Source organism: Mytilus edulis, chromosome 9, assembly GCF_963676685.1.
Source record: "Mytilus edulis chromosome 9, xbMytEdul2.2, whole genome shotgun sequence".
NCBI lineage: Eukaryota > Metazoa > Mollusca > Bivalvia > Mytilida > Mytilidae > Mytilus > Mytilus edulis.
Genome location: NC_092352.1, coordinates 45,414,361 through 45,428,349, shown reverse-complemented (window position 1 = coordinate 45,428,349; position 13,989 = coordinate 45,414,361). Strand labels below are relative to the sequence as shown.

The 13,989-nt window shown below is 32.2% G+C and overlaps 1 protein-coding gene across 2 annotated transcripts; it reads left to right on the top strand.

The window, feature by feature from the left end:
• Positions 1 to 4,846: 4,846 nt before the first annotated feature.
• On the top strand, positions 4,847 to 13,239 carry LOC139488471 (lipopolysaccharide-induced tumor necrosis factor-alpha factor homolog). Of its 2 annotated transcripts, none has more exons than XM_071274094.1 (5): positions 4,847 to 4,951; positions 5,515 to 5,590; positions 9,831 to 10,001; positions 11,328 to 11,508; positions 12,842 to 13,239. In XM_071274094.1, the coding sequence occupies exons 2-5, from the start codon at positions 5,557 to 5,559 to the stop codon at positions 12,948 to 12,950; spliced, it is 495 nt and encodes a 164-aa protein (XP_071130195.1). In that variant the 5' UTR covers positions 4,847 to 4,951; positions 5,515 to 5,556; the 3' UTR covers positions 12,951 to 13,239. The 2 variants fall into 2 exon arrangements, with proteins under 2 accessions (XP_071130195.1, XP_071130196.1); XM_071274095.1 differs by having other exon boundaries at positions 4,905 to 4,965; positions 12,842 to 13,096.
• The last annotated feature ends 750 nt before the right edge of the window (positions 13,240 to 13,989 follow it).

Sequence of the window (13,989 nt, the reverse complement as noted above, 5' to 3'; positions counted from 1 at the left end):
TCATTTTTATAAGAAACATCTGGTCATCGCTTTAAAGGTCACTTCGATATGAAGAATTGATTGTTGAATCAACATAAGAATGAAAATCCCTATCTTTTTTTCATGATCTGTAACGAGAAATCGACGTTGCTTTATGTATTAAGTTAAATTCATCGAACATGTGAACCCAAAAGATTATGGTGTTTGCAATGCTATTCATTTTAAAGCTTTAACTTTCTGTTGCTTTTTTTATAGGAAAATTTCACCAAAAGAAACATGAATTTCAAACATTTGTTATCAATTATGAAAGTTTGACTGATTTTTCGCTTATATTTTTGTTCTCGAGATTTCTTTTAATTTACCAAATTCTACTCATCGTAGATACCGAGTGCGATGTCAGAAAAGGTTACAAAAACTACTAGTAAGCAAAATGACAATGATACATGAATTAACACTTATATATGTACATGATAATTGATAGAGTCACAAAAATGGTAGCAATGATGTCACTTACTAGGTTTTTATTTAGTCGTTTTAAGAATATAAAAAACGTCACCTAGGAAATGTCTACTTGAAATAGTAAGAATAGTAGGTCTTATGGGATATCTATATTTCTTTTCTCATCCCAATCAGCTTTAAAACCTTATACTTTCACTGTAGCCAGAAGGAATCGTTAATTCAAACTAATTTCTTTAATCTTGTGGTTTTTTAAATCTCATCAACAACTTGTTTCCCATATTATAGTAGATGCAGTATGTTAAGCATGTCACGATAATTGTCATTGTACATATTAAAAAAGAGGGACGAAAGACAGAAGTGGGACGTTCAAAAATCAAAGATTTGAAAATAAACTGGCAACGCCTTTGCTAAAAAAGAAAAACAGACAAAATAGTACACAAGACACAAAGATAGTTCTAGGTGGGTGTTACAACGCTATGAAGGAAAATGTACTTAAAGGTCTGGATATAGAAATTGTTTAAACTACTTTAAAATGGCTCATGATAAAGAAAAATGCATATAAGCAAGACATTTAAATCGATACTACAATCTTTAAGATGTTATTATGTCTCATATACATATTTAATGAAATAAAAACAAAAGGCTGATTGTATGCATAAATGATATGATAAGGACACTATCGACATACCAATTGTCATTAAAATTAGCTGATAAAATTTCAGCTCCACTGCAAGTCTAAATCTTTTTTTTTAATTTATAGGAGCGTTAACTAGGATATCAAAAACAAGAGTAATAGCTAGGATACTATTTTTAGTCGTGTATGATTGATGTCAGATACTATAGCCGTATTAGAAATATAAGAAACTAATCATAGCAAGCGTTTACTGAACTTTTGTATTCTTGTCTTTCATTTTTGCTTATTATGCCATTTTGTTTGACGTACGTACTTTTTTTTTTATAGTGATTAGGATTATAACACAATGATTACTGTGTTTCTATATCAAAATTTTAGAAATTTACCAGTGACGTCACTTGTGTAGCGTTATCAGCGTGTGACAATGCATTGTTTTTGTGCTTTTTTATGTGCTGTCCTAGGTGATTTTACGTGTTCGTTTTAATTCTGAGGTTAGTCACTACTTCGGTGTTGACATGAACATCAATAATATAGTCATTTTCTAATCCCAGACAAAAATAACCTTAGCCGTATTTGGTACAACATTTTGTAATTTTGGGTACCTTTGATAACTATTAGCATGACGAAATATCCTATTGTAATGTTTATTTGTTTATTTCTCTATCCGTAATGTTCTTGCCTTTATTTGTACTGGTGTCCTGTCATGTAGTGTTATCGTTTTAGGGTTATATTTAACATTGCCATAAAAGCACGAGGTTTGGCTAGCCGCAATACCAGGTTCGATTCACTATTTTTTCTTTAAATGTCCTGTACCAAGTCAGGAAAATGGCAAATTTACCTTAAAGTTCGTTTTTGTGTGTGTTGAATTGTCGTTTTGGTTTTTTATTGCACTTCATTGTTTCTGTTGTTTCATGTTTTTCCTCTTATAGTTGATGTGTTTACCTTAGTTTTAGTTTGTAACCTGGATTTGTTTTCTCTCTATCGATTTATGCCTTTCAAAAAGCGGTATACTACTGTTGCCTTTATTTACATTTATACCTACAATGTCTGTATGTTTTGTTCACACACTGTTGTAAATATAATGGAATTGTATGCGACTGTCATACAAATGAGAGGTTCAGCATGCTGTAAAACCAGGTTTGATCCATCCTTTTCCATATAAGGTAGCAATACACAGTTAGGAAAAAAAAACTTAAAACTGACACTCATAATCTTTAAACATCCTCTTTCCCTTCCTTTCTAACAAATGAGGCTTAATATTTGTGTTATGCATATGTATATTCTAGAAAGAGAATCTTCCATAGATTTCATTTCTAATGGTTATGATGGTGACGTGCAATCTCTTTTTGATGTAACCATGGCAACAATCTGCATTTATTTGATACAAAATATTGCAAAAAAAGGGGTGGACATGTCACAAAAGTTTCCAAAATTTGGTCCAAAGGAAAATTTCAATCAATTACAGTGATACCTTTCCTGAAACCATAGACATATATCTATCAAGAGGTCCAAAAAATATCATATCTATTTCTGCTCGTTTTCCATAAAATTGAATTGAAAAGATCGAGCGTCAAATCTTTGTTTATACACACTACAATAATTTATGGACCTATGGGCGATACGGATAGGAAAATAATGACTGTGAAACAGAAAATGGCCTATAAAACATACTAAAAACAATCTAAATGTTCATATAAACCCACTAAGAAGGCTATATTATTCTTCAATTATCTAAAAATCAATTTTATTGTACAAAATCTTTCATATTTAAAAAAATCACCATCGCCACAATGCGAAATTAAACTTCTAACTGTGTATTGCTACCTCTTTAAATGACCATACCAAGTCAGGAATATATATAACAGTTGCTTTCGATTCGTTTGAAGTGTTTGGGCTTTTGATTTTGCCATTTAATAAAAAAAAATAAACAGCTGCGCCATGAGCGCATGATACGCCCGACGTCTTATGTGGAAGTCTTATGCAATAATCATAAATAGTTTATGAGAAAGTTTTAAGCAATAACCATATATTGTTTTAGAGACACGGCGGGACATGTGAAACCCCCCACCCTGTTTTTTTTTTACAAAAACTAAATATTACCTAAATAAAATTTTGAATCAAAACCAAAAAGTATACAGATCTTTAGATTAATATATCAAAGAAGTGTGTAAAGTTTTAAGCAATAATCATAACTTATTTTTGAGATACGGCGCGACATGTAAAAAACCCTCCTCTGTTTTACAAAATACTCAATAACTCAAAAATAAAATTTTGAATAATCACCAAAAAGTATACAGATCTTTAGATTAATAGAACAAAGAAGTGTGTAAAGTTTTAACCAATAATCATAAATCGTTTTTGAGATACGGCACAACATGTAAAAAAAAAACCTCCCCCTTTTTAACAAAATACTAATAACTCAAAAATGAAATTTTGAATCATCACCAAAAAGTATACAGATATTGAGATTAATATAACAAAGACATGTGTAAAGTTTTAAGCAATAATCATAAATAGTTTTTGAGATATGGCGCGACATGTAAAAAAACCCTCCCCCTTTTTTACAAAATACTCAATAACTCAAAAATGTAATTTTGAATCATCACCAAAAAGTATACAGATATTGAGATTAATATAACTAAGAAGTGTTTAAAGTTATAAAGTCATAATCAAGAATCGTTTTTGAGATACAGTGCGACATGTGAAAAAAAACACACCCCTGTTTTAGTTATAAAGTGCCGTAACTCAAAAAGTTAAAATCTTATTTTCACCAAAAAGTATACAGATCATTTGACCATCATAAGAAACAACTATATTAAGTTTCATGAAATTTGGATAAGTCGTTCTCAAGTTACGGTGCGATATGTTTACGCCGGACAGACGGATAGACGGACGGACGGACAGACAGACAGACAGACAGACAGACGGACGGACACCGGACATTTGTATACCATAATACGTCCCGTCAAAATTTTGACGGGCGTATAAAAACATCCATCTTGAATATTCCTTGGAGGTCGTTTTTTTTTTTATTTTACTTCATACAAAGTAAACTTTATTCCCAGAAATCTTTGCTACGACTGAATTTCTTTGCAGATTGCTGGATTTTTGTGTTCAAATTAAGCTTTGATCATCTTGGTCAGCTTCGAAAACTGATGCTAGAGGGTTTACGGTATTTTAGAGTATTTACAATATCATTTTCTTGTTTGTGGTGTGACTTTTTGTTATCACCTAGTCCATACCACATCGTTGTTGCCGCTATAATACATCTGACATGTGGTTATTCGTATTGATATAGTAGGTCATCTTAACTTTCAGATGTGAATTTTCCTTGGCGTTCGGTATTTTGATAATTTTCCTGCTTCATAAGATTGCGACATTGGTACCTTTGTTCATAGAAAAAATGAGCACTACAGCGTCTATTTTACAAAATAATGAAACTAAAAAAAAACAAATTCATTCACTAAGTATTTCGTCACGGTACTTTATTCGTCAGGGTTTTGTCGGTTTTAATTTTTGAAATATGATGACGTTTTGTATCTCAATCATCTCCAGCATTTCTTTAAAACTTAAAATACGTTCAGTGTATTGAAACGTATTCGTACTTAAATTTGTCACCAGAATATATTTATATATTCAATAAACATCAGTACCAGATCAAATCTTATTTCCACATACAGTTGCCTATCAAATGGACCAATAAACACAAAAGATGTTTAAACACTTCAATTCAGTATCGGCAAAGAAAAAATCGGTCATATTAAAATGCTATTTGTTCACACCTGACTGGCTTCATGTAGTAATGATTTCACTTTTCCAATATCTACGATTGAAAATAAATTGTGGATTTTCAGTGATTAGACTATAGTTTGTGTACACGTAAGTAGAAAAAGGTAGTTTTCGTTCTCGTAGTTCATTTTTTATAGTAGAATATAGGTTGCATTTGACGAAACAATTATTTGCTTGTGTTTTTTATATTCTGCCATTCGTGGATATCATTACGCGTACGGAAAACGCCATGAGAAACGTCCATTATATGTTTCATTAAAATAAATATAACAAAGTCAATGGCAGATAAAGGGAGATGTAATTTAATCCTCTCAAACTTCAATTGGTTGATTGCTAGACGTCCGATGTCAAATACAGATGATATAAAGGAGATATATTACTATCATTTCAGCATTGAAAATACGATCAAAACACTACAATACTTTTATTTTTCGTACACACATCAAATCTTTTTATTACAAAAAAGCAAAAGAATGGAAACCTACAAATAGCATGTCCTTTGCTTTCTGCTCATAAGATTCAGGATTAAGTTTTAAAACAAAAATCTTATTTTCTAAGATCCAGATTTTTTAAACATATCAATTTTTCCAGCCACCATCAGGAGTTTATCAGTTTCTCAGTTTCTTGTTGTGATATTTGTTCATACGTTTCAGGAATTGCATAAAGTTAGATAAAGCTTTGATTCATTTGGAAATATGTCAGCGCTACCACCGCCTTATAGCAACCCAGGTAAATACAGCTTTTATTTATTTTTTTTATAGATAACTGTCTTGAAATTTATTTCAATAATAAAAAGGTTCACTCTGGCTATTTTCTTGATGTTCTTCCGTAATGGAAAAGAAACGTTTGGTTCTGATATCTCAAATGCTTACTTTTGAATTGTGGTTGGAGTTCGGTATTTTAGTTTTTCTACTTTTTACCTCTGTTGATACACGATGTGTCGATAAATGCACACAATTAATGTGTCCGGCGAACTTCTTATGATTTGATCCTGCCATTGAAGGTGGTACGTTTCAGTTGTCATTATTCTTAGGTATTTTCATGATTCCATTTGAAGCGTTTTCAGTCTTCGTATATTTTTTGTCGGAGAAAGTCTCCAAAATTATACTGACATATTCTAGTATGGGTCACACCAGTGTTTGCAGCATATAACCTAGGCCTATCTTATATAAAATTTCCTTTTCCCTCAGGAACATTTGCTTGGACTGGATTTATATGCTAATTATTCGATAGGTGTGTTCAATTTAAACCTTTTGCATCTGTGTCCACTTTGCCAATTGATGCTACTGGAAATAAGGCATTGACTACACCATTTTCATATTTGTGATGTAACTTTGGGTCGTTACATAGTCCTTACAACATTATTATGGCGGCTATAATACATCTGACGTGTGATTATTCGTATATATCTAGCAGGTCATCTTACACGAGTAGAACCAATGAATATACGTTTCTGTACATCCAAAATATAAATTTTTCATAGCTATCATGGAAATAAATATTGTTGGTTGTCAGAATGACACTATTTTTGTCGCTGTTGAAAAAGGGATATTTTTTTTTATATATATGTGACAGTTACGTTCATTAGTACTGCAGTCTTGAAACTAAAGAACTTTGCTTATCACAACAGTATTTGTGTAAGGTTGATTGTATATTAACATCATGCTAGATATTTAAAAATAATCTGTAATTTTGCACATGATCAGTCTAGTATGTCGTTTTTGTTGCGCAACCATAGTGATCTATCAACATATTTATTATTTTATAGATCTATTCGTGACGTTATGACTTGTAACTGATCATCAATACATAATAACAGACTATCTTGTTTTTATTGAACTTGAACTACGACTGACATTTTATTTGTACTATTAAAAGAAACCACACAGTCGTAATGATACACTTTTGGTTATGTTAATGTTTTGAATGCTTTCATGTGTTATGGAAAATTGTATGTCATTTAGAAATACTAGTAAATTTTATCATTTTTTGTAAATTGCAATGAAAATTGTTTTAAAATTCAAGTGTATTTTAATTTGAAAGACCTATTAGATATGAATCGTTAGTATGGAATAGGATAATTTACTATGAATATTCGAAATTACTGGAGTGGATTGGTCAAAATTTTGTGTAATAAAGTGTAAATAAATCATAATACAATCACTGTTTGTACTGCATATATTATTAAATTTCTTCTAAACTGTATAATTTCGTTTTAATTTTTGTTAAAATTACAAAAACTATTTTTCGAAAAATGTAGTCACGATTAACAGTAGTATTTTTTGAAACATAAAGCTTCGATACTTAGACTCGTAATGTAATAGGTTAATATCAGTGGTTCGGATTAGCATAGTCGGCAATGCATTTAAAAGAAATCCGAATGTAAGATACACAAAACAATACCGATAATACGAACGCCACAAAGAGTTTCCAATAGTTCCTTAAGAATACGGTATGGACATTTAAAGGCTGTTGGTGAAATTAAATATACTATACAGTCATGTTGTATTGAATGTTTGTTTTATTGCAATATCTCATGCTAAACCTTTTATTCATTTGCTTAACAATATACATATAGATTAATCTATACAGCAGAACATTTCTTGTTCAACTAAGCATCGACATGAACAATTTTATAATATGCCTAAGTGAAAATGAAAACACCATATTTTTATTGGTTTGAGTACGCAGCGCTATTCTGGAATCATCCTTATCTGGAACGCTTAAATCCGAATATTGCAAAGCCAATGATATATAAGAATGGAAACAGTTAAACAGCTTTTAGGTAATCACTCTCAAGAAATTTTACGGTCGTCATCATGAGCTGATTGGCCATTATGACAAAAGTGTGTCAGAAATCATATCTGATATTCTTCCTCAGTCATAACAACCTTCCATCATCATCGAACTGAACAAAGAAATAATACGACGGGTGCCGTACACGGTGCAAGAAACGCTTACTCTTCCGGTTCACCTGATTTCACTCCCGGTTTTAGTTGAGTTCGTGTTGTTTCTTATTTATTATTTATAACTGTTGATGTAAATGTCCTTTGGTTTTTTGAGTCTTTGTTTACTCCTTGGTTTTGATTGTTATTGTCTTTATTTGTGTCACTTCGTTTTTTGATTGAGTAAAGTTATTCCAATTGGTATTTTATAGTGTGTCTTTGTATGTGGTGATATTTTACTACTGTTTCGTAAAAGGGAGAAGATTTGATACCATTAAAACGTTTAATCCCGCTACAATTATTTACATATGTCCTATGTCAGGAATCTGATGTTCATTGGTTGTCGTTCGTTTGTGTGGTTCATAAGTGTTTCTTGTTTCTCGTGTTTCATATAGATAGACCGTTGTTTTTCCCGTTTGAATGGTTTTACACTAGTAATTTTTGGGGCCCTTTATAGCTAGCTTTTCGGTGTGAGCCTTACCTTGACTTATGAATTGTGACTTGGATGGAGAGTTGTCTCATTGGCACTCACACCACATCTTCCTATATCTATATATGACCCAAAAAAAAGAAAAAAAAAGATACCCAAATCATTCGAAGGCGAACCTCGCGCCACTGATGAGTCTTATGTAGACGAAACGCGCGTCTGGCGTACTAAATTATAATCCTGGTACTTTTGATAACTATTTACACCAATGCTGGTGGACGTTTCGTCCCCGAGGGTATCACCAGCCCAGTAGTCAGCACTTCGGTGTTGACATGAATATCAATAATGTGATCATTTTTATAAATTTCCTGATACAAAACTTTAAATTTTTCGAAAAACTAAGGATTTCTTGTCCCAGGAGTAGATTACCTTAGCCGTATTTGGCACAACTTTTTGGAATTTTGTATCCTCTATGCTCTTCAACTTTGTATTGTTTGGCTTTTTAACTATTTTGATATGAGCGTCACTGATGAGTCTTATGTAGACGAAACGCGCGTCTGGCGTACTAAATTATAATCCTGGTACTTTTGATAACTATTTACACCACTTGGTCGATGCCACTGTTGGTGGACGTTTCGTCCTCGAGGGTATCACCAGCCCAGTAGTCAGCACTTCGGTGTTGACATAAATATCAATAATGTGATCATTTTTATAAATTTCCTGATACAAAACTTTAAATTTTTCGAAAAACTAAGGATTTTCTTGTCCCAGGAGTAGATTACCTTAGCCGTATTTGGCACAACTTTTTGGAATTTTGTATCCTCTATGCTCTTCAACTTTGTATTGTTTGGCTTTTTAACTATTTTGATATGAGCGTCACTGATGAGTCTTATGTAGCCGAAACGCGCGTCTGGCGTACTAAATTTTAATCCTCGTACTTTTGATAACTACTCGCATAACGTAGTTGAAATCGGAATTTCTTGTAATTTCATAATTCATTAACGGACAACTTAAGAGATGCTAATTATAAACATGTCAGTACCCAAGTACATACAACTGAGCTGATGATACCCTCGGAGACTGATAGTTTATTGTTTTTATTTCTTATTACAACATAAAAACAATGGATATACTCGACATTTAGTTTAGCTAAAACACATAATATATAATTGAAATTCAATATAAACCAATTCGAATGTAACATCTCACACATACATTGCAGTGGAATCTTTTCTCATTCGTCATTACTCTTTATCGATCTCATTCACTTAATTATAATACCTAGTAAAAATAAGACATTGGCATATTGGACATATGAACATTAGAGAATATGAAAATATATAGTCATATAGAGATAATCGGTAATATACACTAACGGGCTGAGCTGTGTGGTACTGCTGAAAGTAGAGCGAAATTTGGTTTATCATTGGAGACCCTGGCATTTTACAACTGCCACAATTAAAAACGCTCTTTGTTTATTTCCGAGTAAAAATCCTTAATACTTCTGGGGCTATTTCATGTACACACTCTATTTAAATAAGTCTGTGCAATTGGATATTTTAATGAGGCTTCATGACAAATTAATCTTTACCTCTAGGTAATCAACCAGGACATGGGCAACCAGGAGGTCCACCCGGATATGGTCCGCCAGGTGGTCAACCAGGAGGTCAACCAGGATATGGTCCACCAGGGGGTCAGCCAGGATATGGTCCACCAGGTGGTCAACCTGGATATGGTCCACCCCCGCCTCCAGCACCATATCATCAAGGTAAATATGATTTTAGTTATACCCATTATATATAATTTCTATTGTAGGTTTAAATGAATACTACCGCTTGTATATAAAGCTAGAATCTCAGAAAAACATTTAATCCTCACATGGAATTATGCCTTATTTCAATAATGGCCCACATCAAACCTAATCAATATCGTTAAGTCTGACAGCAATTAGCCTTGCTGTTTAACGGATTTTTCAGGCATTTTCTTTCAATTTAAATACGAGCAGAATTTAATAATTTAGTTACCTCTGGTTATGGTTAAAGTGTAATCTGATAGGCATACGACGAACTAGAAAAAGACTTAATACTACACAGTAATGTTCATTATTTGAGTCATATTATTTTGTCAGATGTTTCCGATGTCTTGCATGAGGGACAATATTGACCATTGAGGCATCATTTAATAATTAGACTATTTACCGGATTTGTAATCACATAAGCAACACGACGGGTGCCACATGTGGAGCAGGATCTGCTTACCTTTCCGGAGCACCTGAGATCGCCCCTAGTTTTTGGTGGGGTTCGTGTTGTTTATTCTTTAGTTTTCTATGTTGTGTCGTGTGTACTATTGTTTTTCTGTTTGTCTTTTTCATTTTTAGCCATGGCGTTGTCAGTTTGTTTTAGATTTATGAGTTTGACTGTCCCTTTGGTATCTTTCGTCCCTCTTTTAATAGTGAATTGTATTGAAATAAATTGTTGGTTTTGTATTTAATATGTTTTTCATTGTAGTTTATTTTGTTGTTTAAATGGATAACGTTTTATGTTGTACTCTTCTTAGGATGAACATTCCGTCATTGCATGCGTAAACATCAATAAGAGACTGAAAGTTTTTCTTGTATTTATGTTTTGTTTGTTTGTTTTTTTGGTTGGTTGTTTTTTCTTGTTTTGTTTGTTGGATTATCATTCAGTTTTCATAGAAAATTTAGGGAAAAGGAAAAAAGCTAATCCAAAGATAAAAGATTTCAATTTGTTTCCATATTAATATTATTTATTGTTATTCTTAAAATTGATGATAACCTCTGAAAATGAATATGAATGCTGCTCAATCATATATATCGACATAAGTCTTGATTGAAAAAAGTACAACTTTATATTAAAAAAACCACCAGCAAATATTTAATCAAAATGATTCTCAAAGACCTGGGATAGACTTTTGAACAGCCGTATACTACTTTTGCTTTTAATTACATTCCATTTAGGACCATATTATGTTACTACCATCCAGTTTTGAACGATTAAATCAACCCGTAATATAAATTGATTTACTAACATTCGACATCTTAAATATTTTTACATAATTTAACATCACAATCTAGGTCAACCAGGATATGGTCAACCAACAACAGTTATCGTAACACAGCCGATGATGTCACAACCGATGAGAGAGTCGCCAGTTGGTATGACTTGTCCAAACTGTCAGAAACAAATTTTGACCAGCACAACTTATCAAACTGGTACATTAACGTGGGTCGCATGTCTAGTTCTATGCCTTGTTGGGTAAGTTTCTTATGAAAAAAGTAAAATATCAAAAATACCTACCTCCGAGAAAAATTCTAAATGTAAAGTCCCCTTTTAATGGCAAAAGCAAAAGCTCATACACATCAAAGGAATGGATAACGACTGTCATATTCCTGACTTGGTACAGGCAGGAAAAGACACAATGTGGTGGTAGAAAGTCACAGTTATCTACCGGTCGACAGTAGCATGTATGTTCGAGGAAGCGTCCACTTATCTGAAAAAAACACACAGATTTTGTCAAATCAATCCCACGTGTTGAAAAAAAGTTTAACAAATATACCAAATTTCAAAGCAAATTTAAAAGGGAAGTCCATATAAAAACTGACAAAATCAAACGCAATCAATCAGCGGAATTAATGAAAAACAAATGCCATAATTAGTGATACAGGCATTTTTCAACAAAATGGTGGATTGAGTCTGGTTTAATAGAAGAAGATGGGGTCAAATTATCTCTACATAAAAGAATCTTTGAATAAAACTCGTCCCTGTTAAAGCAGTTTCCAGTTGCAGATGAAACTTTCTTACTCTCTGATCTTATACAACATACCTTCTAAGAGGAGAAATCAGATCTAGCTGCCTTCCATCTATTTAAAATCTCCTTGATTGGTGTCTTTATAATGTATTATTTGTTATCTACCATCTTTTATACTGGGCATCCTTTATGTTTATGTATAAAGTAAAATCACAAAAATTCTGAACTCAGAGGAAAATCAAATCGGAAAGTCCCTAATCACATGGCAAAATCAAATGACAAAACACATCAGCAACGAATGGACAAGTACTGTCATATTCCTGACTTGGTACAGGCATATATTTTTGTTTGCAATACATAAATGTTGAAACAATGACAGGTAGTAAATTAAAAAAAAAACATAAATAGAAACTACAGACCACTTTCATGAAAAGTTTAATTATTTTCGAGAAAGGCATAATGTAAAAAAGTGAATATTTGTTATCTTACAAATGTTACACTATAAATGAATATAAAGAACAGATCTAGAATGGGTGGATAAAAGAACAATTTACAGAAACCAAACACTTAAGTAAAATACACCTAGCTAGAGATCAAATGATCGAAATTCAAATCAGAAACTCCATCTTTCATTCAAGACCCCTCTAGCGCCAATCTGAATGAAATTGTCATATTTGGACTATCAACACTTTGAGGGTCCATGATTGGTAAAATCTTGAATCATGAATTTTAATGTGGTCAACTACAAAATCTAAATTAGTAATATTCTTAACATGATATTTTTGAAACTACATTACAATTAGCAGAAAGTCTTATACATTGTTCTCTTTTCGGTTGTAGATGTGATGTTGGGTGTTGTTTTATTCCATTCTGCATCAGTTCGTGTAAAGACACAGTGCACAGTTGTCCAAACTGTAGAACCACTCTAGGGAAGCACAACCGGATGTAAAATCTTTGGAATATGCGCATTAATTTATTTATTATTCTTTTCCATATCTTAAAGATATGATAACGTCTGTGATATTTTATTGTGAATAGATATTAACTCTTTTATTCAAATAATCTTGTTATTTATTGAACATTTTTACTGTCTTAGTAAATCAATGAGCAAAACTATTTGCAGATATTATATTTGACACTGAAAACCTTAATTATTGCTCGTCATACAATGTTTTAATATTATCATTACTTGATATTACTTAATTCTTAAAAAAAATTAAATATTGTTGTTTTCGAAATTTGTTTTTTTGTACTACTCCTCAAGTACGACCCTGTTAAAACGTATATTTTTAACTGTTTACATTGTATTATGGTAATGAAGAAATCCCTACATACTCACAGTCCGCATTGTATATGAACTAACTTTTTAATTTAGATTTTAATTAATATACTCCAGTTACTTATTGATGTTCAACATTGGTAAAGGCGGGTTTATTGGAAAAAGGGGAAAAGAGAGAGCTCTCTGCTTTTTTAGTTGTTCTACTCTTAAACACAAGCAAATCTTTCCTATGACACTCTTACATATATTAAATAAGGCAACAGTAGTTTACCGGTTTTCAAAAGTCATAAATCGATCAAAGGAAATCAAATGCGGGTTATAAACTAAAACCGAGGAAAATACATCAACTATAATAGGAAAACGATGGAAAAACAGAAACACTGGCGTACAACAAAAACAAACCCAAACATACATAGAAACAAAATATTTAATAACAACTGCAATATTCCTGACTTGATAGATGACATTTTAAGAAAAATTGTGAGATGCACCTGATTTTATAGCTAGCTACATGGTTTTCTCATTGTCTTAAAAAAAAAACCCACTGATGTGCAATAAAAAAAAACCGCCAACATACACAAAAACAAAAAATTTGATAACAACTGCCATATTATGACTTTGTGGCAGACATTTTAAGAAAAATGGTGGGTTGAACCTGATTTTACAGCTAGCTACATGGTTTTCACATTGTTGAAACCAATGTTGGATG

What these genes read in the sequence shown, in the direction of transcription:
- LOC139488471 (XM_071274094.1), top strand. Translation starts at nt 5,557, where the DNA reads ATGTCAGCGCTACCACCGCCTTATAGCAACCCAG. An exon ending in TCCAGCACCATATCATCAAG is followed by an intron (nt 10,002 to 11,327) that starts GTAAATATGATT and finishes ATCACAATCTAG; the next exon opens with GTCAACCAGGATATGGTCAA. An exon ending in CTAGTTCTATGCCTTGTTGG is followed by an intron (nt 11,509 to 12,841) that starts GTAAGTTTCTTA and finishes TTTCGGTTGTAG; the next exon opens with ATGTGATGTTGGGTGTTGTT.